The following is a 27,532-nucleotide window of genomic DNA, read 5'->3' on the forward strand; positions in this document are numbered from 1 at the left end:
GGTGCTTAGGGACACGGTTCAGTGGGTGACATTGGTGGCAGGGGGATGGTTGGACCAGATGATCTCGGAGGTCTCCCCAGCCTCGATGACTGATGCCAATGCCTCCTGACGCGTGAGGTACAACCTCCGCCCCAGCCCAGCCACAGGCGGTGGGCGGCGGCCGGGGGGCGAGGCACACCCGTGCCTCTAGAGGTACCTCTAGAGCACCGGCGGCGGGGGGGGGGCGTCAGAAGACCTCCCCCCGTACACACAGACAGACAGCCGGACAGACAGCCGCACACCCGCCGCCCAGGGGCGGCTGCGCCGTGCCGCCCCTCCCCAGCCGGCAGCGGCGGGGCTGTGAGGTCGGAGCGGCGGGGAAGAAGGGGAGGGCGGCCCCCGCGGGGGGTCGTCGCCATGACGAGAAGCTGCGCCGCCGCCGCCGCTGGAGCCGCCGCTGTCCCTTCAGCACCGCGGCGGGAGGAGGCGGCGATGGCGGGACGCGGGCGGGGGCCGTCAGGGCGCCGCGGCCGCTGAGGGAGCACGGTAGGGAGGGAGTCCCCCCCCCCCCGGGCTGCGGGGGGCTGCGGGGCCCCGGGAGGGCTGTCCCGGTGCGGGAGGAGAGGTCCGGGGGGCTGAGGAGGCAGCGGGAGGTGGGTGGAAGGGGGTGAGGGGGGGAAAGGTGTCGGGGGAGAGCAGGGAGGGGAGCGGCGCTGAGACAAAGGAGCAGCCCTGAGGGGGCTTCGGTGGGGAGGTGGGAGAGGGAAGGGGAAGGGGGGAGGAAAGGGGGAGAGGGGAGAGGGGAGAGGGAAGGGAAGGGAGAGGAGAGGAGTGGAAAGAAAGAAAGGGAAATACAAGGAGAGAACGAGAGAGAGATGAATGAAAGAGAGAAGGGGAAAGATGAAAGGGAGAAAGAGATGAAAGAAATAAAGATGAAAGAGAAAGAGAAGGAAAGAAAAAAGGTAGGAAGGAAAGATAAAGATGAAAGAAAAAAGATAAAGATGAAAGGAAGGAAAAAAAGATGAAAGAAGAAAGGAAGGAAAGAAAAAGAAAGAAAAAAAGAAAGAAAGAAAAAGAAAGAGAAAGAAAAAAGAAAGAAAGAAAGAAAGAAAGAAAGACGGAAAGAAAGAAAAGAAAAAGAAAGAAAAAGAAAACAAAAGAAAAAATAAAGAAAGAAAGAAAGAAAGAAAGAAAGAAAGAAAGAAATAGAAGAAAGAAAGAAAGGAAGAAAGAAGGAAAGGGAAAGAATAGGACAGAAAGAAAGTCAGTGGGTGAACATGCTGTAGATTTGCCCATTCTGCTGATTTTTTTGTGCAATTGTATCCTAGGTTTTTACTCCCTGTACACCCTTCGAAGGAGCTCACTATGACAGGGCAGAGTCTGAAGGCTTTATCTGAGGCAAATTTTGAAGACAATGAGATCAGCATCAACGTTGGAGGCTTTAAGAAAAAGATGAGATCCAACACATTGCTAAGGTTCCCCGAGACCAGACTGGGCAAACTGCTGAGCTGCCACTCGAAGGAGTCGATCCTGGAGCTCTGCGATGACTATGATGACACCAAGAACGAATTTTATTTTGACAGGAACCCTGAGCTCTTCCCTTACGTGTTACATTTTTATAACACTGGCAAGCTCCATGTGATGGGTGAACTCTGTGTGTTTTCTTTCAGCCAGGAGATTGAATATTGGGGAATCAATGAATTCTTTATAGACTCATGCTGCAGTTACAGCTACCATGGGAGGAAAATGGAGCCAGACCAAGAGAAATGGGAGGAACAAAGTGACCAGGAAAGTACCACATCTTCTTTTGATGAGATTTTGGCATTCTACAATGATGCCTCTAAGTTTGACAAACAACCCTTTGGAAACATCAGGAGGCAGCTCTGGCTGGCTTTGGATAATCCTGGCTACTCAGTCTTAAGCCGAATCTTCAGTGTCCTTTCAATAGTGGTGGTGCTGGGCTCCATCGTGACCATGTGCCTGAACAGCCTCCCAGACTTTCAGATTGTTGACAGCAACGGGACCCCCGAGGAGGACCCTCGCTTTGAAATCGTGGAACACTTTGGTATTGCATGGTTCACTTTTGAACTGGTGGCGAGATTTGCAGTAGCTCCTGACTTTTTAAAATTTTTCAAGCATGCCCTGAATTTGATTGACCTAATGTCCATCCTACCATTTTATATTACCTTAATTGTCAACTTGGTGGTGGAAAGTAGTCCAACCTTGGCAAATTTAGGCAGGGTTGCACAAGTCCTGAGACTCATGAGGATCTTTCGCATCTTAAAGCTTGCTAGACACTCAACAGGTCTCAGGTCTCTTGGAGCCACCCTGAAGTATAGCTACAGAGAGGTAGGGCTTCTTTTACTTTACCTCTCTGTTGGCATCTCAATTTTCTCAGTCGTAGCTTACACCATTGAAAAAGAAGAGAATGAGGGGTTAGCCACCATCCCTGCTTGTTGGTGGTGGGCTACGGTTAGCATGACCACGGTTGGCTATGGGGATGTTGTGCCAGGGAGCACTGCTGGCAAGTTGACGGCATCTGCATGCATCCTAGCCGGTATCCTAGTGGTAGTGCTTCCCATTACACTGATCTTCAATAAATTCTCCCACTTCTACAGGCGTCAGAAGCAGTTAGAGAGTGCCATGAGAAGCTGTGATTTTGGTGATGGCATGAAAGAAGTTCCATCGGTCAATTTAAGGGACTACTATGCTTATAAAGTTAAATCCCTTATGGCCAGTCTTACCAATATGAGCAGGAGTACCCCCAGTGAGCTGAGCCTGAATGATTCACTGCATTAGTGTACAAGTTTGACAGCAGTTTGCATGAAAGCTATCAAGAGCTACGTTTATGAATGTTTTCCTATTTGTGTTTTTTTTTTTTTTCCTAGAGGATAATGTTGCTGACACTGCACTAACTTTGCACTTGAGAAACTACAGAAATTTATATTACAAGTTGACAGTTTGCACATCCTCATCCTGTTGCATCGGTACTGAATGCTGACCCTTTCATACAAGTGTTACCACTCCCATGGCATTAGTGCTAGCAGTATAGTGATGATTTATTACTTTGTGCACTTCCTCATTTGAGCAGAGAGATGAGTGTACCCGAGTGGAATAAAAATTCTCAGCTGTGAAACTAATGATGAACAAATCACCTATCACCTATACTGGTATCTGTACTAGTTCAAGACCATCACGAGGCAAATGTAGGACTTCTGATGCATTTTATAACTGTTTTTAAAGAATCACCTGTGAATCACTGACACGGGAACACTTTTCCCCATCTTTCTGACTGGTAATTCTGCTCATCACATGTCTGAAAACACCTCTGAGCTTCACATTTCATTGGAAGTTTGCTTACTCTTTAGCACATGTGTTAAAAACTGGGTGTTCTTGTTTTGAGATGCTGTGTACCGTAGTACTTTTTAGAAGCTCCTAAGCATAGACCTACCTCTGTTTCCAAAACTAGGTCAACACCGAGCCCTCTGGAGAAGCCCAACCCTCATTTTCAGATAGCTGCATATTCAAAGACTTCCTCAAGTGACTCTAGGTGTGGAGGGGCATGAAGACATCTCAGAGCTCTCTTTTCAGAAGGGATGTGTTCACAGCCTTGTTCCAATGAAATGCTCTGCATTTCAGCCCATCAAAATGGTTCTGAGATTAGCCACACAAAAACGTGGGTTTTCAACAATTAGGAGCTCCAGTGGAAAATCTGGATTTGTTTAATGAAGAGAAATATTCCCACATGAACAGTACAGGCAGCATTTTAGAAACTGACATTCATATACTGTAAAAAGACTAATTATAAAGTTGCCATATGTGATGCTGAGATACAAAATCTAATTTTATCAGGAAAGCTTGAAAGCAGGTGTTGATGGCAGCCAATTCCATTACGCTTTCTGCCAAGGAAACTCTAAGGGGAAAAAAATACCCTGCAAGTCACATTTTCCCTCTGAAAAGAACTCACAAGTTACAGCTAAGAAAGACTGTAAGGGCCTAAGAAAAGAACAGATACAGAAAAAGAGCTTAATACTGCACTCACTGTGGGCAGATCCTCCCACCCGGTTTTGTGATGTAGCCAGTTTAAATCCTCTCAAGGGCTGGCCTGTCCTTTTTCAAGTCTTTTTTTTTTAAGAGAGCAGATCATCTGGGTTCTCAAGAGTAACCATGAATCTACATAAACTTATTATTTGAGTGATCAGCCTTTTCCCTTATGTAATTGTACAGAGATCAAGCACTTGTAGCCAACAGGCAGAGCCCTTACATTTCTGGTGAGTTGTGCTGTGAAACAAACTCCTGGCACTCAGAGGGCAGAGCAGCATTTCTCTTCAAATCCTGCAGTTTTTCTGCCCCATTTATTACATGTTCTGCTACTTTTTTGTTTTTATTTTTTCTTGTGAAGACTGGGGAGGTTCGGAAAATAAATTCAAACAGGTTAGAACGAAAATTAAAATACTAAAGCTGAATTTGTCCTGTTTGGAAGCCTGTGTTTGCATACCATAACGAGGAGTGGCACCCAAATTAAAGTCGCCCAACTGGCAGAATAAAGCAAATATGATATGGATAAGTCCTTTTTTAGACTGTTAGGGGTTGCTTTCTGTCTGGATCTTTTGGTGGTGGTGGTGTGTCAGCTCCACCTAAAACCAGAAAGCCGAGCACCCAGGATCAGATTCCAGTGATCTGTCAAAGGATACACAATGGGAAATAACTTACACCCTACCCTCCCCAAAAAATTCCCTTTGAACACCCTCCCCTGAGGTCAATAAGCCATGAATCGTGAGGAAAACAGGTCCCTTCTAGCCTTATCAGAATAAAACTTGTACAGATTTCAGCATAGCCTATACAAGCCGTGAAGTCAGTAGGCAAGATGTTGCTCGGTGTCTCCAAACATCAAAAAGCTGTATACATGGCCCTGAAGCTTGACTTGGATGACCCAAATTAGGCATCCAAATTTGAAACATTTTGCTGAGGTTTTTCACTTCTGGAAGGCTGGTTCAAGTTCTCTACTGGGTCATCGCAGGCACAAATTCAGTAGTCTTGTCTCTTTTTCATATTGCATGAGTCTAAACTATCATACACCTACAAATACCCATATGAAACACAGCACAGCACTAGGTTACCTGTTGGATTGAAACTCTGTGAAAGAAATAAGAGCAGGAAGAGAAGGGTTTGTGTAGCACATCTGTACACTCCAGTCAGGTTAAATACTGAGGAGGGAAAATCTCCCGTTGGTTTCGAGGCCAACGCAGCCCCCATTGGGTCTGTTGCTTTGGGACCTGCAGACAACCTCACTCTAAGCAGTGGTTTTATCTCAGTTTCGCGAGCAGTAGATTCATGGAGTTCAAAACCAGTGACTTTCCGGGAAGTTATTTGAGGAGATCTGTAAACTTGCCAAAGAGTCACAAATTTCCTCAGCTGTTGTGAGTTTAGCATTGCAAAGGTTGATTCCAAACTTTGCAACACATCATTTCAATAACCTATAGCTTATCTTATGTCCTAGATTTATTACTCATAGGGCTGATGCTCTGTCATTTCTGCAAGTATTGAATGGAATGTGTCCAAATTGCATTTTACTAAAGAAAATGAAATACCCCAAGGAATTATGACTTTTATTGTACTGGTTGAAAGGAATTTTCATTATTGCTTTTTTATATAAGTGCTTTGGATCAAAGACACTAAATAAATAAAGTACTGAAATTTAATATGTTCTTATTATCATGACAATGACTTTATGCAGTACACAGGAATTCCCTTCATAAACTTAACTAGCTCTATGTTAGAAGTAGTCAGACGTTGCTCCCACTACTCTGGAAGTGCGTTCCAGAACTGCGCTGCTCTCCAAGGCTTGTGCAACTTTTAGCATAATGTTATTAACAGCTGCTTTAGATGAGGCTTTTCTCATGCCGGCACTCTTCTGTAGCTTAAATAATTCCTTTTCCTCCTAGTGCTTGCATGCATGATGTATAGATAGACAGCCATCACATGCACTTACAGGCTTATTTTCAGGGGGCGATACCTGCCAAGATCCCTTTAGTTTTTTTTGCAAGCCTCATTCCTCTGATCATCCTAGGGGATGTAGCTTTTTTTTTTTTTTTCTGCCTTACTTCTGCTTAGATTTAATCTGTTTGAGCTGGCACTGCACAGCATTGTATCTTGAATGAGATCACTTTATACAGCGCTATTAATATTTGCTTAGGCTAACAGAATTTTTCACTGAGGAGGATGACAATTATTCCGAGTAATGTTGTCTTAACTCACCAAAAATACGAGGGCAAGGAAGAACGAGGCCCATCCTTCCTGCCATTTTATGAAGTAACCTCTTGCTAGTGCTCCAGTCCAGTCCGTCTTCATTTCTCATTAAACAGAAAAATGTTTATATTTTGACAAAAAACTTCAATATCTCAAAAACTTTTATGAGGCCAAGAGAAGGAGTACTTTTTGAGTAACCAGTACTTGCCCCAGGCTTTTTAAATCACTGGTTTGTAAGAGCAGGGCATCTTCAGTTATAAAACTACAGGTCTGAATTAAAGTATTAGTGGACTAATTGGCAACTTTCTCCAGTATCTGAAACTTGAACATCAGTGTGGTCAACAACCTGCTTACTATGGGTGTGCAGTTTAGTGAAAACGTTACTTGTGGTACGTGCTCCTCCTGCCTTTTGATGGTCACCTGCCTGACAGCAGTGAAAGTGCTGCTACTGCTCCCTTTAGGCTGAAAGCCCCGAAGTGCTTAAATGAGGATTATGGTAATATTCCAAATGGAGAAACTTACTTTATTGCCAGGAATGAACTGTTAGAGAATCTTGACTTCTACTACAAATCTAGGCTATCATTCAGAGATGTCCCCGAGAAGCAATATGTTACGTTATTTTCCCGAGAAGTAAAATCTATACATAGATTGTGATTAAGCTTTTTATGTGTGTTCGGATTTTGTATTATTGCCTGTTTTATGATTCACATACTTCCATCACTTGCAAATTCTCTCTCCCTGCAGACTACCTTGCCCACTTTGAAAGCAGACTGTCTTTTCTTCACGTAGTACAGCATGATCTACTTCACAAGGAAAACTTAAGAACAAAGAACTTTGCATTTAATTTTCCAACTTGAATACCTTCAGTATTGGTACCTTTTTTTTGTACAGGACTTTATGAGATGGCAGCGAACTACAGTATCTGGTGCTCTTTGTACTGCGTTTCTTGTCCCCGTAGTGTGCTACTCACTCAAGATCTCAGCATTGTGCCACAACATGGAAATTAAATGCACAAAATATGTATATTAACACAGAGATTAAGAATTTATTTACATTTCAGGATATTGTTAGTATATATTATAATAAAAGAGAAGCCTTCATCTTCTTGTGAAGACAGGTTTATTTTAAATATACACATCAAGCTAAATTTCTACTTTATAAATGCAGTAAATTGGGGGGAGGGAGGGGATTGAAACATATTTTAGATGAGCAAATAGCACAAGCTTCTTGTTCTCTACCTCATAGATTAGGGACTAAGCAGCATACCAATAGCACTTGTAGGTGCTAAATCAATTTGACATGACCTTTCATCTCTTCCAAACCAACCCCCACCCTCGGAGGCCCCAGCTGTGCACATACAAGCAGCAGAAAGCCCCTGGAGTAACTGCTCTTGCTGTCTTAGTTATCCGTTTCCTCTCACAATATTCCTGACTTTCATTTACCTTTGATGGTACTTCCAAACAACATCCAACCCACAGTCACCACTCATACCCCGTGGTGAGGTGTTGTACCAAAACAAGTATTTTCTTATCATGTTCTTTGTTTGTTTGCTTGTTTTCTCCCCTATTTATGCGCCTGGCTTCCCCTTTAGTTACACCAGAAATTAATTTTAACTCCTGTAACTTATTTTTAAGATGCCCCACTATTTAGGCAGAGCTAGAACAATATTCTCATCTGGTTTCTGAAGCATCTTTTACAGATTCTGCCTTTTCCTTTCGGGGAAAAAAAAAAAAAAAGATAAATAAAAGGACTATGCTTTTCACCTGGGAGTAATTGACAGGTTTACCAGTGCCACAACAGGCAATACATTACTCAAAGCACCAGTTCTCCACCTAGTTGATTCACGGTCATAACATATGTGCCTTCTGAGCAACTGCTGAGTTTGTATCGCCCTCATCAAGGTTCGTTAATCTCTTCACCTCTCATGCATAAAGGGATGGGTCATCAGCTGGAAGAGGCAACCTCCAAGCAATCTAGAAAGTATTTCCCAAAATAGCGCGATGCTGCTGGCCGAGGTCTGGCTCTGGTGTTTATTTCTGCTGCTAGTACAGCAAATGGGGAATCATCTCACAGCCTCTGGTTGAGAGTCAAACTGGACAAGGAGCAATTTGTTTGCCTGACATCATCTCACCCTTTTCACACAACCCTAAATCATGGAAGTCTTCACTTTGATAAATGCATGCAGCTGGCTAGAGGAGGCAGCGGCATGCAGCCAACCCTTCAACTTCACAGAAGCGTAGAAGAAACATCAGCACCTCAAGCTCTTCTTCCTTCCAAGGTACCAGTGGGGTTTGGCTTCTCACTGAACCCTATTCGGAGATAAACAGGGCTCGTTTTTTCAGGGATTGGACAAATTCTGCTATAAACCTGCTGATTTGTTCTACGCATCTGAAGAGTGCTGCTCTCATTTGCTATCATTTGCAGATGCCCATGCCAACATCTGTTGGTGGTCACCACCAGTGCAGGTGCTCTGCGTGGTGCACGAGTCTGCACTTCTGAGCAGACTGTTCCACCGGTTGCACTGCTGGCCTTTGGAGAAATTGTTACCACATTTGGAAGGTTGGTGACGCTCTAATGTCACCGTTGGCTTACCAGCAGCCACAGCTCTCCCCATTGTAAGCCCTGCTCTCTTGATTCACCCTCTCCATCTGTGACGTGGCTATTCCTGCAGCCCCCTGGCGTGTGACGAAGGGGTGATGTGGTGGGGTCATAGCACAGCAAAGCGGGTGGTCGGAGCTCCTGATTTAGGAATATGAATCTCTCCAACTTCCAGTGGAAATCCTCCTCCTAAATTACCATGCTATTTTTGAAATTCACATTCTGTCCCATTCCAGGTAATGTTCTGAACATTTATACCTCAGCACAGACCCTTTAATGACCAGCCTTTTAATTACCAAGTACATTCTAATTTATTTCCATTGTACCACTGCCTAAGCACCCCAGATCTTGAGCCAACACTTCCGTACGTTGGGTTTACCAGGCATGACAAAAGATCACACACTAAAAATGTAATTTACATTTAGGAAAAGCCCATTCATTGTGCTGTTTCACTCTTCCTTCTTCCCAAAGCAAGGCACAGCTTCTAACTCACTGTGGGAGCATGCCTTGCAGAAAGCTGAAAGATGGAAAGAGGCTGGCGGTGCTCGCACGCACCTGCAGGAAGAGTGGGTCATTGCCCCCATGTGACGCCCTCTTGCACCACCAGCCAACGGGCAAGGCCGGTGCCCCAGCAGGAACATCTCAAACTGCCCAAGTCTCCGACCCCCTACGTTCAGCCAGAAGGTGAGCTACCTACGGGGCTGGACAACTGTTTTTTTGCACTCCTTGAGGGTGAGGAGCTCCGACAGCCAGAGACCAGGTAGCAGCAGCATCGCCATCTCCTGCAGCTCCTCCGTGAGCGTGGGCCACAGCCCTGAGCCCCCCTCAGGCGAACCTGAGTCAGAATGGGATCTTCTGGTCCCAGTGAAGCCCCGGGAGCAGCAATGAAACCATGCAATGTGCCAGGAGTCATGCTGGGAGCGGGAGGCAGCAGGTGTTTTTAGGTGCATTTGATTTTCTTCAGTGATTTCCCTTTAGATGCACAGAGAGGTCAGTCTAGGCATACCAAGAATATAGAAGAGAAAGACTGCGTGTTTTGACAGAGAGCTAATGTTTCCCGAATCAAGATATCTGGAATATCAGGCACTTTTCTTTCCTTAGAGAACACAACTAAAAGCAAAATGCATCTCTTCATCCTGCTGGAGAAGGTGAGAAAAAAGCTGCGGTGAATGAAAGAGTAAGCTACTTGGGCACTGGGCTTTTAAAATAACAACATTCATCCTATACATTGAGAAAACAAAAACAAAAACAAACCCACACATGAATGGAAGCAGCTCGAAAAGGCAAATAAGCTTCTGTTGCTTGCTGTGATGAGGGAACCCAGTAGTTTTGGAGATCTGCAGCACTGCACACGTTCAGTCCTGAGCAGCCTCATTTCCACTGAACAGTACAGAAGGTGGAAGATGGCTCAGAAACACGAGAGTAATCTCTTCTTAAATGCGACTTAATCACCGTTCCTTGTTCTGGAGCAAAGAGCTGAACTAAACACTTCAGTTCAGCATGTCTGTCTACAAAATAAATTATTAGTCAAACATTTTGCTAATAAGACTCCCTCCTACTTCAGCTGCAAGGTAAGACCTAATTATTGTGCTTTTTGTGGAGGCAGTAACTGAAGATAAGTGCTATGAGATGTATAAAAATTATGTCAGTTGATAGGCTGAATAAATCAATGTTAACCACGTTTAAAAGGCTTCAAAATTGTACTCGCTCTTGGATAAATTTGCATTAACTGTTGGGATGTGGGGCTATTGGTCCTATGACTATAGAAATTCTCAATCCCAATTTTTAATTCTCAATTCCAAATTCCAATTCTCAATCCCAAAATTTATCCCAATAATTATATAGCTGAGGGCTGCTTAAACATCTGTGTCAACAAAACACAACTACACTAAACAGCAGACATAGGTTGCTTGAATCAAACACAACATTATTGCCATTGATTTCAGACACATGAAATTGTGGACTACAAATAACCCCAAAAGCTAATGGGCTTGTATGAAAGCCGAGCAGTCGGTGGTGGCTCTGCTTCCTTGGCAGTAAGAGGTTGCTGGAAAAACACAAGAGATGCAGAGCCCATCAGCCCTTTCTAGCACAAACCCATAGGGGGCTACCAAATCACTTCTGGGTGTGTTCAGGTTTCTAATGGGATCAAAGAGATTCTTGGAATACGAGCAGTATTTCAGAAGTACAGCTGTATTTATTGAAATACAGCACCAGTACTTACTGCATCGGAGACTTCTTACTTTTCAGAGGTAAATCAGATTTGGATTATAATTAATTAGGTGTGCGTACAAGTCAGTACAGTGTTGAATATTAGTCCAGTCACCCTACTATTTTCTGGAGACTCTCAAGAACTTTATTCTGCAAAGATAAACTAACAGAAAAAAAGAACAAAACAGGATTTTAAGAGACTCAGAAGTTATTTTACTGACTGTATTTATAAGTACAGAGTTTGGTTTGTTTCTGCATTTTTTAATGCAAAGCACTTGAAAAATTCTGTCCTTCTTCCAGAGTTTCAGTAGGGAAAGGGTATGTGACAAATAAATATGACTTATCTACAAGCTGAATTAAGGCCCACATTTTAAAAAGAATCTCATGCTTTTGGATATGGTTGCTAAGAAAAATGGTAACTCTACTTAATCCTTCCTCAAATAATCTCTGACCTACATAATCTCTGGACTATGACACCTGTTTTCATGTGCTGTGAGAGATCAAAAGGACACCTCTCGCTGTTAAGTCTGTATACCCAATTGTACTGTAATAAAAATGAAATATCAATTGATGCATCACACTAAAGGCTTAGCGTCAGATAAATCAAATCAAAAGCTTTTGGTCTTCCTCTTTGATGTATTTGCTGTGCGTTTTTCCTTAACAGTAACCATGCAGGCTTTGGAAGTCCAGGAGGAGTGCAAAGCAGCAGAAAAATCTCAAGAGGGAAAGGCGTCGAGCCATAAATATCCGAGGGCCAGAGACATGAAGTGACCAGAAGTGAGTGAAGGAATGAGCTGGGGGCAGAGGGTGTGTGTCTGTGTGTGTATATGTGCACACCTGTGTACAGAGAGAGAAGGATTACATCGATTATACCAGGCAGTTCCAAATATTGTCTTTGAGGGGAGAAATGTGATTAGGGGGCTGTGTTTCTCTCTGGGAATGGGACAGGGAGAGATTTTGTAATATAAAATATATATACATATATAGAATACCCACTTTGAGCAAGCTGGGTCTTTAGTAAAGACCATACAGTTTAATTAATTTGACCAAGTAAAACATATATCCAGGTACATAAGCATGTGGTCATGCACCAAGCGAGATCTTCGGCTGTTTGCCCCTAGCACGTGCAAGCTTCCTGCTCCCACCATCACTTCCATCAAAGATAAACCCATTGCCTACAGTGAAACCTTGAGAAGCCAAGGAATGGCACAACTGGACTAAGAAATGTTGTAGTGTAGGGTAAGGAATTGTTACTTGATTCAATTACACAGACTCTCCCACTGTGCTAAGATTATTTCCTAATGGCCACCAAGCCTTTTTTTTTTTTTTTTGTACATCACTATAGAAATGGACACAAGGAACTTTTTCCTTTCCAAAGATTCAACGTGATTTTCAAACACCTTTGACAATCGTGTGGGCATACCTACATCTGCACCAGGCCAGGTTGAAGTCCGGCCACCAAAGCAAAGTTGCATCAAAAGCCATTTGCCACCGCAGCATGGCCCTGACCCTAGGATGGTGAGCTGGCTCTTACAAGGCCTCCCTGACCACAGGCATTGGCTTGAACACACAGAGAAAGAAAGGAAGAGAAAGAACCATCCCTTCAGTGACTTCAATTGTTTTTCTGTTTTGTTTCCCCCCATGGTTTATTTACTTGACATTGTTATGGTATGTTTTCATTTATAAATTAAAAGCAAAACCAAAAAACAACACTACCTGTAAAAGTGGCAACTGAATAACAAAGCACAAACATAAAAAACAACAAACTTTAATGGAAGCAAGTCAGATGTGAAACACGGATATGGAACAGTAAGTTACGTAGATGTTGATGTCAGCCAATGTATTTTTTTTTCCTAACATCCATAGTTAGCCTTGGGAGAAACCTGACCAGGTGCAAATGCCATATGGTGTTTCTTCTCTCCCTGAAGAATTTTTTTTTCTTCCTGTTTTTATGACAAATAGAGTTATCTCCTCTAACCTGGAAGACTCTCTAAGACCTAGTGAAATTAACAATGAGTCCACACAGAGGAATTTGTAAAGCAAACAATGGAAAAAAGCACTTAGTACCTATTCAGTCTGGGACTAACAAATACTCTGAAAAAAGAGAGTTTTGATTAAGATCTGAACATACCATATTTTCAAATAATGGGAAAATAGGGCAGGAAAATAGGACTTTGCTTCAATGATCTCTGGTCACTGAAGAAAAGAATAAATGCTGTTGCTGGCATTGGTGGGACAACATCCCAAGAACAGTTGACTAAGGGAAAGCTCTTAGAAGTAATGCCCACATTTGTCTTCCTGAGCAGGGGGAAGGGGAGAAGCAAACCAGGAGGAATTAATGAGTATTCTTTAAACACTCTAACAAAGGAAAACAAAAAACAGATGAGGCACACCATGTAAATAGGAGTCCCTTTCCATATGGAATACACTAAAACAATAAAAAGAAAATAGGTTTGTGAAGAAAATGTATTTTACAACAAACTTAACGGGGCTAATCACCATGTGCAACTTAATGACCTTACGCTGGGCCAGCAATGTAATTTTGCCTTTCCCAAAAAGGATTACAATACGACAACACCTGGTACAAAACACTGGCAGGAAAAATCACCTGCTACCCAGGACTTGTCTTCTCCAAGGTTTTCATTGGCCATAGTGGACAAAACACTGTCACACCACAGCCTGGTACAGAAAATTCCCTAAACCAATTTCCCAACTTGCTGTATGTTAGAGAACACCCGCCTTTGCCTTCTGAAGTACAGAAAGAAACACCTCAGTAAGACGGAGCCCTGAATACTTACAAATGCAAAGAAATAAAGGCTTCCTCATGTTATATGGTCTTTTTAATTAGTTTTATATCCATGAATACAATTAAAAAAGAAAATGCAACCTTCATCATTTGATAAAACAGCATGCACACGGAGTGCTGTACAGAATTTGTACAGAATACATTCCACTTAGAAGCACCAATGCCTGTTAATAGTGACTAATGCTATCTCATGGACTTGTGCATTGATTCATTTATCATCAGCCACTCCTGTATTTGGAAGTTCAACACTGTGCAGATGGACACAGCCTGAGCCACTGTACACTCCCTCCCCTCTGAATATACCTGGGCAAATACAGGCAAGCTATTATTTACTGTGGATAAACAGTAAATAATTATAATATCCAATAACTGTCAGATTAATTAAGATTAGCAGTAGAATTTTGTCACTTCAAAGATAGTGTGACTGTCTAAGGAGTTTTATTCATGAGTCCCTTATACTAAAGCATCTTTTTGGGCAAATTCTCAGAGAAGAATAATTAAAGAAAAAAATCAGAAAAGACATAGGGTATGGAATCAAAATTGAGTTATTGAATGTTGTAGCTTTCCCCAGTTAAGACTATTCATCAGCTATTATTCTCATTACCCTAGAAAATCAAACCTCTAAGTAAAGGATGTCTACGAATACCTCCAACCTACTGGGGTCTCTCAGGATTAGGCCATTAGGAAGTGGAGACTGTAGAGAGACACCTCCACGAACAATTGAGGATTTCTTTCCTTAGATTGGCCTAATGCTCTTCCACTGAGATCCTCAGGCTCCTAGACTTTGCAGCAATGTCTGGAGCTGGAAAAATCCTTTCCAGAGCTGACTTTGAAAGATGTGGTTTTCTGTGAGTATAACAGAAGTACACTGTGAATAATATAGAAAGGAAACGAAAACATGAGAGATGGCTGTGTAAACGAACATTAACAGTTACCACTAACATTACCTTCAGTTAGAATGAACAACAAGACAACATTATAAATGAAAAATTAGCTTTTATTACAAATGTTTAGTAATAAGTAATTCTTTTTCTTTTTTTTCCTTCCTAAACTTAAACAAAGTCAGAAACAAACAAGAAATCGCTCAATTAAAGTCTCACTGAAGGTTAACTTGTCAGTAGTTCTACCAGATTTCCTCCAAGTCTTGCTTTTAAAATGTCCTGTTTATTGTGCTATCTGCTTTCCTCTACAGAGACGCTCACCCTCCAGTAGAGATGTGTAGCTATCAACATGGATGATTTGATTCATTTGTATGAACAGAGGAAAGAAAAAATAAGTTGTGTCCATCTCTCAATATGAAACCTATTTCTATATATTATGCTTGCACATCATTCAGAGCCTGATATCATCATTCAGAGCCTGATATTCTGGCCTCTGAAGCCAAAGACAGCTTTGACACTGATTGCAGTGTGCACATCCCAGAAGGGCAACATGAATAATTTCATATTCATTGGCGGAAGTGTTCTTTGGTCACAAGCTTCCTGTATCTACCCAGGTTACAGTGTCTCAGAAGCTTTTTTTTTTTTTTTTAACCTTTAAGTGGCTTGTTTCTTTCTTTTGCATTTTATTTATTTCATGGCTTTCAGATTTTTCTCCTGCATGTGGGTATGCTAGTGCACAAAGTTTACACGAATTGTTTCTATGCAGACAGATCAGGAGTGAAGAGAGGACGTCCTTTTTCTTCTGATACCTTTCAGATGTCAGACTGCAACACCTCTAGTCTAAAATGGCCTTTTATTGGAGTCCTGCTGGACAGTTAATTCATATTTAGCGCACTGCATTAAAAAGCTTTCACTGCATTAAAAAGCTTTCAGAATACACAAAATACGAAAATTGTGATCATTATATTACATTATACATTACATTGTAAAGACATTATTCAAATCAAAGCCCTTTCTTGCTGGGAAAAGTTTCAGAGAATAAGGGGGAAAGAAAGCCGCTAATGATGCGAGCAAGAGTGTCTGGACAATGACACTTCGCTTAAAAGGCACACCAACAAAAGGCAAGTTAGGTTCCTCTCCTGATAGTTTAAATCTTCCTGTTCTAGATTTCTGCTTATATATGGGTGCGTGTCTGTATGTATATATGTATACACACACACACCAGAAAGTTGAAGAATTAATGAGTTTTAAATAAATAAGAACCACACAAATGAGGGGGTTGCCGCTGTTATTTTTCCTGCATTATGATTATAATCTAATGATACGATGATATGATTATGCTATTTTTTTACTTTATATCATTTCATTGTATAAATGTGAGGCATAAGAATACAAGGTGCATTTATCTTGCCTAAAGTAATTTTTATGGATCTTCTGTGCTCTTGCTTCTTCATAAGGGATGGTCTTTATTTCAAGAAATATAAAAAGAGTTGAGGGTAAGGATGTTCTAACAATCACAATTAAAATTTATTTGACTCTAGGGTTTACAAATTAGAGCGTGGCATGCACGCAAACACACACACAGAATGACAGTGACAACAATGGCTGTGATACAGCTCAAACCAAATACTGGTCCCAGCATGGCTGTAATATGCTGATCTTGTAGTATCTATTGTTTTCCTTTTGCATAAGCTTTGTGATCTAATGCACCATTTCCAAAATCTGCACTGTTCTGTCTAAATGGTCCACGTATGATGACAGTAAATGTTAAGAGGTATGAGATGATTACTAACTTCCAGAAAACATTCAACAGAAGATGCCCGTACAGTAGTCACCATTAAAAGCTTAACAGCTGGAGGTTGAAAGTAAAGGTCTTTTCAGCTGTACTGTTTAAAAAAGTATGACTATCACAGTTAAGTTAATTACACAAAAGGCAACAATCGTAAAGATTGCAATAGAGAACACAGTAGATTGTTCAGAAAGTGGATCACATTTTCGGCTAAGTATGAAATAGTTCTTGCAATGCTGTAAATTCTACCTACTAGATATCACACAATATAAATCAGACAGAAGAAGTTGTAAAAAGGTATTAAGAGCTTGGTCCTGCATTTCCGATTCCCCAAAATCTACCACAGAAGACTACAGGAATTTTGAATGTTCAGTGACTGCAGGACAGAACCCTCAGAGGACTGCAAAACATTGCTTCTTTTCAGTACTTACTATGTGTAAGTATTCAATTGATTTTCTTTGGCTTTTAAATTACTATCCCTTAATGTCTATAATGTGAAACCAAACCAAACCCAAACCACTAATAACTCCCCTCTCCCCTCAAAATAGTGCTATAAAATTAAATGAACCAAAAAAAAAAATAATCCCACATATCCAGAAAGTGTAGCTGTTACTTCATTATAAAACTATGGTGCAAAACAGGGGTTTATACTGGTCAGAATTGCGATAGCAATTGAAAATTTACACTGCAGGAGTGACTGCAAGCATTGCTTCTCCTGAACAATAGAAAAATCAAAACCAATTAGGCACTTGTTTTCTTGTTTAGTGAGAGATCATTCGGTGTGCATAAAAATGATAGAAATATTATTTAAAAGAATGGTCTCGAGTGTAGCAATTGTATTGCTCAACTACAGCTACAATCCCTGATTCAGAACAGAGAACATGTGCTTATTATTTAGATTACGCTTAAAGTTGTACTGATAGGAATGGACTGGACACATGTTCAAGCGCTGTCCTGAATTGGGACAATTGCTGAAATCGGAGTTTTAAAAGACAATATAGTGGTGAGCTTCTTTTCATTATACTACAATACTAATTTTATCTTATCTGGCTCTGCTCTCCACAATATTATCCTAACATTTCCTAATAAAAAGAAAACAGGCATAAAATAAATAGGATAACCAAAGATTACATAATAAATATGCTACTAAGTGGGAGGAAAATATATTGCAACATAAGGCTCTGTAGTGTTGCACAATCAAGAAATAGTTCCAGGTGCTCCAAAACACAACTCCTAATGTACAACACAAAGTTACCACAATACACCTGAAAAAGATAGGGAAGTAACAGATTAAACTTCTATTACATTAAACATTTGAAAATAACAGCGAGCGGTCATGTGTTTCACTGCCTTTGGAGAACACCATGTGTTCTTTCACTGCTCCAATTGTCATCAGTTGTGAAGGAAAATTGAAAAGACTGGATTTTTAAAACTCCTTCAGACTTATAAAGTTACCAGTGTCCACATTGACTCGTAGCATTATCTCTGAAAGTAAAACAAACTCAGAAATTTTGTTGTCTCCGCTTCTTGGCATCCATTGCATCTAGGATAGGTTGCCTTTTTGCAGTGTACCTCTGACGAAGCTCTTCAATTTCTCGTTCCATCATAGGGTCCAAAGCCTTTAATCTCATCTGTAACTCTTCTAAACTTAGATTCTTTAACTGTAAAACAACCAAACAGGCAAACAAACAAAAACACAAAATAGGTTAAAAACGTATTACAATAAAAATGAAAACCACCTTTCATAACCTTTTAATTTACAGTTGCAATGTCTTTTTTCATACTGTGTGTGTATACATACATATATCACTGTTCATGCAGTCAGAAGCCTTAGTGTGCTCCACAATAAATAATTTAACAGCATATGCAAACACACACACATATACAGTACAGTTAATAAAAAGTAGCAAACACTTCACATACCTTGTAAATACACTGTGAATAAATATAGGCCTGGAGTTAAACTCCTTAGGCTGAAAAAATGCATGCCATACTATACAGGATTATATTCATGTACATACATTATACTGATTAATGAAATACTTCTTTACTGAATTCAGCCTCTCGTAGCAGCCTTAAGAAATAGAGAACTGCTGTAAGGAATAGCCTGACAGATTTGGAGGTACTTTCTGCTAAGAATGACAAGACACCTGCATTCCTCAACAGACCACTGCCAGGGCTAGCCAAGGCAAACTGCCAGCAGGGTGGTTAAATAATGCACAAACCAACCTCCTGAATTCATGGGAGGGAGTTACCTTTGCCCACTCTCTTTTCTCACAGTGTTAATCAGTTCATTACATTTCATTCATTAAGAGCAATGGGTTATACAAGTAAATCCCTCCTCTGGCTACTTGGCTGCTGCAAGTAAAGGCTGGATCTCGGCAGGCACTGGGGCACGTCGGGCGTTACTGCCCCATCTGCTCTCGCAGGGCAGGATCTACATTTGAAATATCTTCCTTTGGTTGGCCTGTGTATTTTTTTTCTTGAGCAAGTGGAGTACCTCTCTGCATTTCTCTCTTGTCGGAATTGCCTATGTGCCAATTACTCTTCAGTCAGAGATGAGTGTGGCACATACCAATAGATTGCAAACAGCACACAAGTTCATCCCAGGAAAGAGGCAATCTACATTTTGTTTGCAAATACGCTGGCATTGCAAACAAGCACACCACCTAACTCAGGAAAAAAAAAGACAACATTTTCTGACTCAACCTACTAATGAGTCAATGCTTAGTTTATGAATCTAGGGCAGTCTTCCATCAACACCGTCTGATCTGCTTTCCCTGAGAAATGAAATGCTACTTTTGATCTTTATTTTTATCAGCTTCTGAGGCATGTAAATTAGCAGCACATATTGCTACATACGGTCCAAACCCCGGTGCTATGACTTCCACCAATACACGATGTTGTACATAGTAAACAAATAACTTTAAGTCATAATCCACAGGGAGTGGAGCCCAGAAAATCATGCAAGAACGTAGAGGAAAAGACACCCGTTTTCATTCCATGTCATTTTAACAGTAAGATTCCTGTGAAAGAGAGAATTAGAAGCCAGAAGTAGAAACATCTTCAATGACCAAAGATCCTCAACCAGCATCAGCTTCAGACACCCCAGATGTGCTCAGCAGCTCATCATCACAAGGACAAATGGCACCTTTTGTTTCTTAGGAGGGAAGGAGTTGCCTCCCAAATAATTAAATGCCCATATAATTAAACAGCCTGGTTTACTACACCTCTCCCCACTGATAAATGCAAGAAAGGATAGGGGAGAAGAATCATAATTTCTCGGACACCAAGACACTTACAGAAAAACACCTTTCCACTTTCAGAGAAAGAAGAGATTAAAAGAAGTTCTTTTTTAGCCACTTGGTAAATGCAACCAGCATATTACAGACGCTTTTCAGTGAGGACATTCTTTAGAGCAGTGAGGTGTCAGAGGAACTTGCAGTATTATAAGGCGACATAACGGTACTGACTCCCCTTTAACTGACTACAAGCAGCACGGATGAGAGAAGCAATAAAACTATGGTTTTTAGCACGTCTGGGAGGAAAAAGTCTACGATTCTATGGTATGCAGCTTCATGGACTAGCAAATGGACTAAGGAAGGCACCACCAATAACCACTTGTGTGTTTGTGACAAGTGTCACTGATGAAGTCTCCTGTCTGGTCTGGGTCAGCCACTTACTCCCTCTGAATCACCGCTGTAGACATCAGGTTTACACTGCACATAGTAGACTCAAATTCATGTGATCCCATAATTATTCTGTGCTGAAAGACATATATATACACTTTTAAAATAAATTGTCAGAGAAGAATATGATGGGTACGTTTTTATTTAAATTTCAGTCAGGAAGCAGAGCCAGCAAACAGAATTAAATAATCTTTAAGGATCACAGACAGCTGGGCTGGAAATTAAAATACGAAGAGAATGAATTTTTAAATCCAGAGAATGAGAATTGTGCAGAGTGATCTCAGTCACGTCACCCAGGGGACTCAGGGAACTGCAGTACTCATCTGTATAAACGGATGATGCTTGGGACATTCAGAGGAAGCAAATGACAGAAAACAGGGAAATGAAGGATCTGAAAACAGAGTTATGAATCTCATCTATCTGGCTTCAGATGCTGGATAAGACAGGAGTGGTCAGAGAGCTCTACGCACCATAGAAAACCACTTAATCATATCTAAAAGCTGCAGCTCATTTTGGGATGTGTGTATGTTTGTGTGCACACGTCTATGTCTCTTCAGCAAATTTCAGAATATTTTTTTCTTGATTTCTGTCTGTTTTACGGATATTACCTCCTGAACCCTAAAGCTTGCAAAAGAGCAAACACTGAATGCAACAGCAAACGTTAAGTGAGATGCGCAGAAACAACTCAAACAGGAAATGTAATTATCCCTATGCAATTTATTCCCTTGCATGATGAATATTTTGATTCGATTTCTTAAAGTGATAGAGCTTGGCACTCCCATTTACTTTCACCTGCAAACAGCCTGCAATTTAAACAGCCAGAACTGATTTCCCGTGTAGTTTGTTGTTACAGAGGCAGTCTCCGGTGCATGGAGCTTCTGGAAGGCAAATGGAGCATTTGTCTTCGCTGGGACCCTTTGTATCACCTGGGAATCACTGGCTTTGGGAAAGCAACAGTCCCCTGAACCTATCAATTACATACAACAATATATAAATACATAATATTTTAAAAAGATGTGTGTATCTGTTTCACACACTGAGTCTTTCAGAGCGGCTATGCATATTCAGGTTTCTAGCAGAAAAAGTAGGTGTGTAGAGAAAAAAAATCCTTTTCTTCCAAAAGGCGTATTTCTCAATTTAATAGCTAAAGAGACTTAAAATGAGTAAGGGAGGCAAGGAATACGATACAAAGCAAAGCTGGATAACATTGAATAATTTCTTCTGCAAGCTGACATTCTCAAGACAGTCCCATCCAAAGAAGCCCCGGTGGAACTCTATTAAAGGATGTTGACTGCCTACAAAGAGGCCAGCTAGAAGTTATCCCTGTGGAAGGAGCTCCCACTGGCGCAAGCTGAATGCCAGCAGCTCTCGTCTCTGCCTCCTCCTCTCCCTGATGTAGGGTGAAATCCTGGTGGAAGAAAGGAACCTGAGCAAAGAGGAGCTCCATCAGCCCAAGCTGCCGGTGGCAGAAGACCCTGTAGGCAGCACCAATCTGAGATGGAGACAACCAGCACAGAAGCAAGGCACCTAACCCTGTGGCTGAATTATTGTTTTCAGTTGCACAACACAACTCTCCTCTTAGGAGGCAGGAGTGTGGAAACATGGTGTACCTCATCTTGAACTTCTAGCAAGTAGGACACCAATTGTCTGCCTCTTCCCGGCTCACTGTTCAACTTATTCATAATTGGGTCAGTTTTCCAAGAAAGGCTACATGCAGAACTCAAAAAGCAGCAGAACAAATCAGAACCATTATCTGGGTTTCTAAGAAGCAGCAGTAAGCGCCGTAGCTAAAGAAAAGCTAATCCAGTGGTATAATGGAAGGTAGCTGGATTGCAGTGCAGTTTTACCATTTCGTCAGAGGATGATTTTCTATGAAGAAAACATCTTTATTCTGGTCAATGCTGGCTTCAGGTAGCTTGCTTTTTATTACACGTCTTCAAACAATGCCACAGAAGGAATTTTCTCCTCCCATACTGATGTGATCATCTCTTAGAACTGAAGTCCAGCATGGAAAGTACAACAAATTTTATTATTATTTTTTTTCAGTCTAACTTCTTGCATCCAGCTTCATTTGGATTGGCATTTTTAGCAAAGAATAATTACCTGCAGTCAATACTTCTGCCTGAAGGAGGACCTACAACATACCTTACATATTCTGTTGGCAACCCTGGTCAAATCATATTGATGAAGATTCAGGCCAAAATGGTCAATTGGAAAATATATATGTGTTGCTGTCTAAAGACTAAAGCTCTCTAGTAATACAGTGAAAAGAAAGGAGATGATGTACAACCAAAAGTGGATTCTCAGAAGTCATCAAGTCAAAGGGTGCAATGCAAATCCTAACTACCTGTGTCCAGCAAAGGACTCAAGAGGAAGGATAAGTATCTGAGATACTTGGTGGTGCCTGCAGACCATGAATTGCAGCGAAGGGGTCTGGAAATGAGTCTGGAATTCATTAACTAGACTTGGCCAGCACATATCCGTAGCCATCCAAACTTTTCAGGGGGCGAAATCCAAAGTTTTGGTGGATGTAGCACACTATAATCTTAATCCACCCTTGACAGCTAACGGAGGTAAATAAAAGCTCTAGGCCTGTGATGTTTTCAATATGATAAAATTAGATTTCATTAGTAATTCCATAATGCATGAATTACCATTACAAACCTCCAGTCTATCAAACTAAATTATGGAATACTGCCATTAAGCTGGTGCAACGAAAACAAGCAAATGTATTTTCAGGGTCTAAATTGTTAAGAAAATAGATATTCAATCAAAAAATAATCTGTATCAAGTTTGTTGTGTTTACTTGAAAAAACAAATTCTTCCTAGCAACTGCTTAAATGAATCTTACAGATGCAACATGCCTTATTAGAGGCCTTTGATTAAAAAAATATGGATTGTTAATACTGTATTCTGAGTCATCTATTTTCCCATCTGCTAGTAATTCCTACAATATGAACTATCAACAGAATGGCTAACAACAATAATTTTCTATGGCAATTGCAAAAGTGGGTTGCCTATAGCACTTTCTAAGATTTAACCAGTGCATGCCTTGGATTGTTTTGTGTTGTTAGTGGCCTCGGGTAAGAGAAACTCTCTCCCCGCTGTAGCTGTTCCTTTACCTTTGCTGAGCAGCTTTCTTCTCTTTTACGGAATGAGGTCCACTCGTGATTTCAAAATCCTTTTTACCAACGTGAAAAATTAGACTTGAGTCAGGATGCAAAGATAAAAGGTGGGCCTCTCCAAATCATTTTTCTGGTCTATGAATTCGTACCCCAACCCAAAAGCTCACTTATCTAGTAGGTTTTTTTTAGCCCTACATGCAAGGAAATACACCACAGTTACCGTCAGCTGCTCAGCTGCTCCCATGCAGCAACAAGGGGAGAACTGCTGTGCATATACATCAAAACATACTGACCTGGTAGTAGCATCGTGAGGCAATGACCTACTTGAAACACCCACTAGCCACACATCAGAGCTCTGAGCTGCTCTCATCGCAGCCCTGTTGTCGCTAGAACAGGCAAATCAGTCACAAGAAAAAAAAAACTTGGACAGGGAAGAGAATTTATTTCGGTATGTTTGAGAAGCGAGTATCCTTATTGCAGAACACAAAACATGGTGTTATATAAAAAATATAATGAATATAAAAAATAACCTCATTTACTATCACTGTTTTTGACAATTTACATATGGGAGGGCAGAACCAGTAGCCTAACATATAAAACCAAAATTTTATTCCGCAGGACTACCTTAAGCATTTTAAGGGTTAAAATAAGCACAGGACATAAACAGAAAATTAAACAGGGACAGCTTCAATTAATTTTAAAAAGTCCTTTTAGGAATAAATTTGTATATAAATGTTCCATGATTAATTCCTGTCTTCACTACTAGAACCCTCTCTGTTCATATATTAAAACCATATATCACTTTAACAACACAAAGCTTAATCTCAGTGTTACTATCATCAGCATTTCTCAGCTTCATACAAAGTTACATTGAAATAGCAAACCACCAACAACAAAAAAATAAGTTTTCTATAGCATTAGTGCATGCTATCATTTGCATACCTTTGTTGCATACTACCCAGGGCTTTTCCTTTAAGTACACTAAGTATTGCCAATCCTAAAATTCAAAAATTACGAGCTGGGTCCTTAACCTTCATTAAACTACCAATAAAAAATTAGATTCCTAAAATGACAATTCCTTGGAGGAGGGAGGTTTCTTTTTACTTCCCTTTTTATTTCTGAGTCATGAGGAGGCAGCCGGAATCAAAGCATTTCTGCAATTGTAACGGCTAAATAGTTCAGGGAAAAAAAAAAAAACACAAAAAACTAGGAGCCTAAAACTTTCATGAGCTATCTTGACTACAGGAACTGAAATCTAAGGAAAAACACAAGTCATCATGAAAAGCAGTGTAAAAATGATACTGAAACTCTTGCATATTGCAATTTTACAGTTCCTGACAACACTCATCATGTAGTATGTGTTTATGCTTTATCATAACCTAAGCAGTTTAAATATCATTTACATTGTTTTTACTACTAAAGCTGCTGATGTTCACGTGGTTGGGGGGGTTATAATTTTCACTAAAAGGGATACAACAATGTAAATAGAACCTGAACATAGGGAAATAAACTGCAAGCAATGTATCCCAGGAAAACTGGTAGAAAATATCATTAATAAGTAACTTTGAGATCAATTCTTCACTATCTGATAGATAATAAATTTAAAGAGTGCACAAAAGAAAAAAAAAGCGTACCAGCCTCTGTTGCTTCTGTCATTTAGAGAGTGTATTCTTACATTATACACTTACAACTGAGTCTGATGAAGCACAATATTTTAATTTGCTTTTGCCCTCTCTCTAGAATTGCATCATCCATCACAGACATTTTTCAAAATGACTTTTAGATTATCACAAGCAAAAAAAAATCACCGTTTGAAATGCCTTAGAGCGAGACCTTGGCAATTTTCTTTTTTTAAATACTGTGATTTTCTATATCAGGCATCTCAAGCTACAGTTAACCACAAAATTTACTATAAATGTTTAGTGGAGTTCACAACAGAGTAAATAATCTAAAGCTTAGGAAAAACACTCCATCTGGATATTTATGATGATATTTAAGCTGGGTGGCAAATAACACACACTGCTGATAGCAGAGCAGCTGCCACACCTGATCTAAAAGCACACAGGATCTCCCCCTGGCTCTTTCTGCTTTTAGAGGGGGGGGATTAAAAAAAAAAAAAAAAAGTTTTTCAAATATAACCCACATAGATACCAAGTTTTAAAACAAAAATGAATTCTGCAGCTAGAGTTTTTAATGTACTAGATATGTAGTACCTAAAAGTCAGCATTTTATATTTATTAATGTGTAAATCCCCAGGGCAAGCACTTTTAGTTGTCATTCATAATTAGCTCAGCTATCAGCAGGTACATCACAGCGCACTCAAGGCTACAAGAACTCCGTATCCCATTTCAGCAAATTGCAATTATCATTCAGCTATATAAATGTAGATGTTACTTCAAAAGTTTTTTCAAGCTAAGGCACTGCCTCTTGACATTTGATTCTTCCATGAGAAGATCACTTATAAAATGCTCAGAAAACAACATTTTTACATCTTTTTAAAGTTCTGTTTATCTACATGCAAATGCAAACTGCATTAACTACCGAGATACAAAAGATTTGGGATCAAAACCATTAAAAAATATAAAACTCATTCAGCTAAGGACCCCCAAACATAGCAAAGATATAATAAAATATGAATGATGTTCCATTTTTGCTACAATATTTTCTAAATGCAAAACTGTATTTAGAAGTAAAGTTAAAGGCATAAAGAATATGACATGCAAATCCTGAAGTTAAGAAGAAAACAGTATTAAAATCTGCAAATTCGTGAAATACATAATGATATCACTTAAAGCTATTTTACTTTAATAGTTCAATTTAAGATGATATGAAAAAAAATTTAAACACATTAAATAATCAGGATCTCTGTAAGGCACACGAGATACATACATGCAAAGTTAAGCCCAGACGCAGAAAAGCATTTAACCTGAAGAGCAATGGAAGAGGCTAAAAGAATTTTAAACTAAACCTTAAAGCTCAGTGTCCTAGTGAAGAACAACACAGGCGAATCTCAAACCTCTTAGAAATACAGAATGTTCATGCCCCAAACTAAAACAAAAACAGATACAGCAAAACTAAGTTTTCCTGACACGGAAAGTCTGCGGGAGGACGGCCTCCCCCCGGCCCTAAATGCACACACAAATTCTTATCTTGTTTGCCGACGAACCCTGACTTGGTTATATTCTTTATAAGGAAGAAAACTCAGTTCGGTTTAAAATAGCCTATTCAGAAAGGATCGAGGAAAATAACATATCATCTTTAATAAATGGAAAAATGATAGACATACTGTTTGCTGGTTTGCATTTCATGCAGAAAGCATTCTAGCAGTCACGTTTGACAACGTATAGGTTTCAACCGCTTTGGGTACAAGACGGACAGGAAAAATCTTATGTCCAGAAACTTAGGTAATTTATAGGCAACAACAGTCAGGTTTCATATTCCCTATGGGAAGGAAGAAAATACAGCAAAGACAGCAAAAAGACAGTGAAACGGAGACATCGTTTGATAGAGGCCTGAGATACACCAGGAAGGGCCGAAGCTGAACACAGCAACTGGGCAAAGCCAGAGCTAAAAGGAGAAGTTTAACCCAGCTGTTAGTCACAGCAGGGAGAAACAGAGACTCCTGCCCCACAAAACCCACACAGATTAATGCCCTGGGGACAGGGGAGATGGAAAGGAGGACAGCCAAACCTAGCCGAGGGGGGCACAGACACAGGGCCTGGGGATGCTGCACAGGCACCTGCAGCAGCTGGAGAACAAGGCCCCAGTCCCAGATCGCTGCCCTGCAACAACAGCTCTGGTGGTAGGAAAACTGATCGAAACCCATCAGGAAACTTTCTTAACATCTTCGAGAACTCAGAAGATTTTTGAAAATCTCTTTACAAGCTGAAGGGACGCTCTAATTCTTCCTAACAACACAGCTGTTTCACTGAAGTCTTATCTGCAAATTGGCCAGACAATGCTGAGTTTCAGCAGGCTCGCTGAAGTAGAATCAGTTTTTCTTTCAATGAAATGCACCAGCCCTACGTTTATGAAACACAATTTTAATTAAAAAAACACTGAGCATTAAATAATCTTTAGCCAACCTGGCGAAATCCACATTACAATGGACTAAATGTCCAGATTTGCTGCTGTCTTGCTTCTAGTCCAGACTAGATTAGATCTAAAATAAGTTAACAAATACAGAAATTGATAACCTATCACAC

At 40.5% G+C, this 27,532-nt stretch overlaps 2 protein-coding genes across 2 annotated transcripts in view; one reads left to right on the top strand and one right to left on the bottom strand.

Annotated features, from left to right (window-relative positions):
* The first annotated feature begins 230 nt into the window (after positions 1–230).
* KCNS2 (potassium voltage-gated channel modifier subfamily S member 2) lies at positions 231–3,112 on the top strand. Its single transcript, XM_040546626.1, has 2 exons — positions 231–525; positions 1,308–3,112. The coding sequence occupies exon 2, from the start codon at positions 1,345–1,347 to the stop codon at positions 2,776–2,778; it is 1,434 nt and encodes a 477-aa protein (XP_040402560.1). The 5' UTR covers positions 231–525; positions 1,308–1,344; the 3' UTR covers positions 2,779–3,112.
* Positions 3,113–14,825: 11,713 nt separating this feature from the next.
* STK3 (serine/threonine kinase 3) overlaps positions 14,826–27,532 on the bottom strand; it is a 141,047-nt gene continuing 128,340 nt past the window's right edge. The window contains exon 11 of the mRNA XM_040548595.1: positions 14,826–18,174. Coding sequence (XP_040404529.1) covers positions 18,016–18,174 — 159 coding nt within the window. The 3' untranslated portion in view covers positions 14,826–18,015. The remainder of the gene's footprint in view (positions 18,175–27,532) is intronic.

The sequence above is a fragment of the Cygnus olor genome, chromosome 2 (genome assembly GCF_009769625.2).
Source record: "Cygnus olor isolate bCygOlo1 chromosome 2, bCygOlo1.pri.v2, whole genome shotgun sequence".
In the NCBI taxonomy this organism is placed as follows: domain Eukaryota; kingdom Metazoa; phylum Chordata; class Aves; order Anseriformes; family Anatidae; genus Cygnus; species Cygnus olor.

Excerpts from the sequence above, each read along its gene's own strand:
- KCNS2 (XM_040546626.1), top strand. The coding sequence starts at position 1,345 with ATGACAGGGCAGAGTCTGAAGGCTTTATCTGAGGCAAATTTTGAAGAC.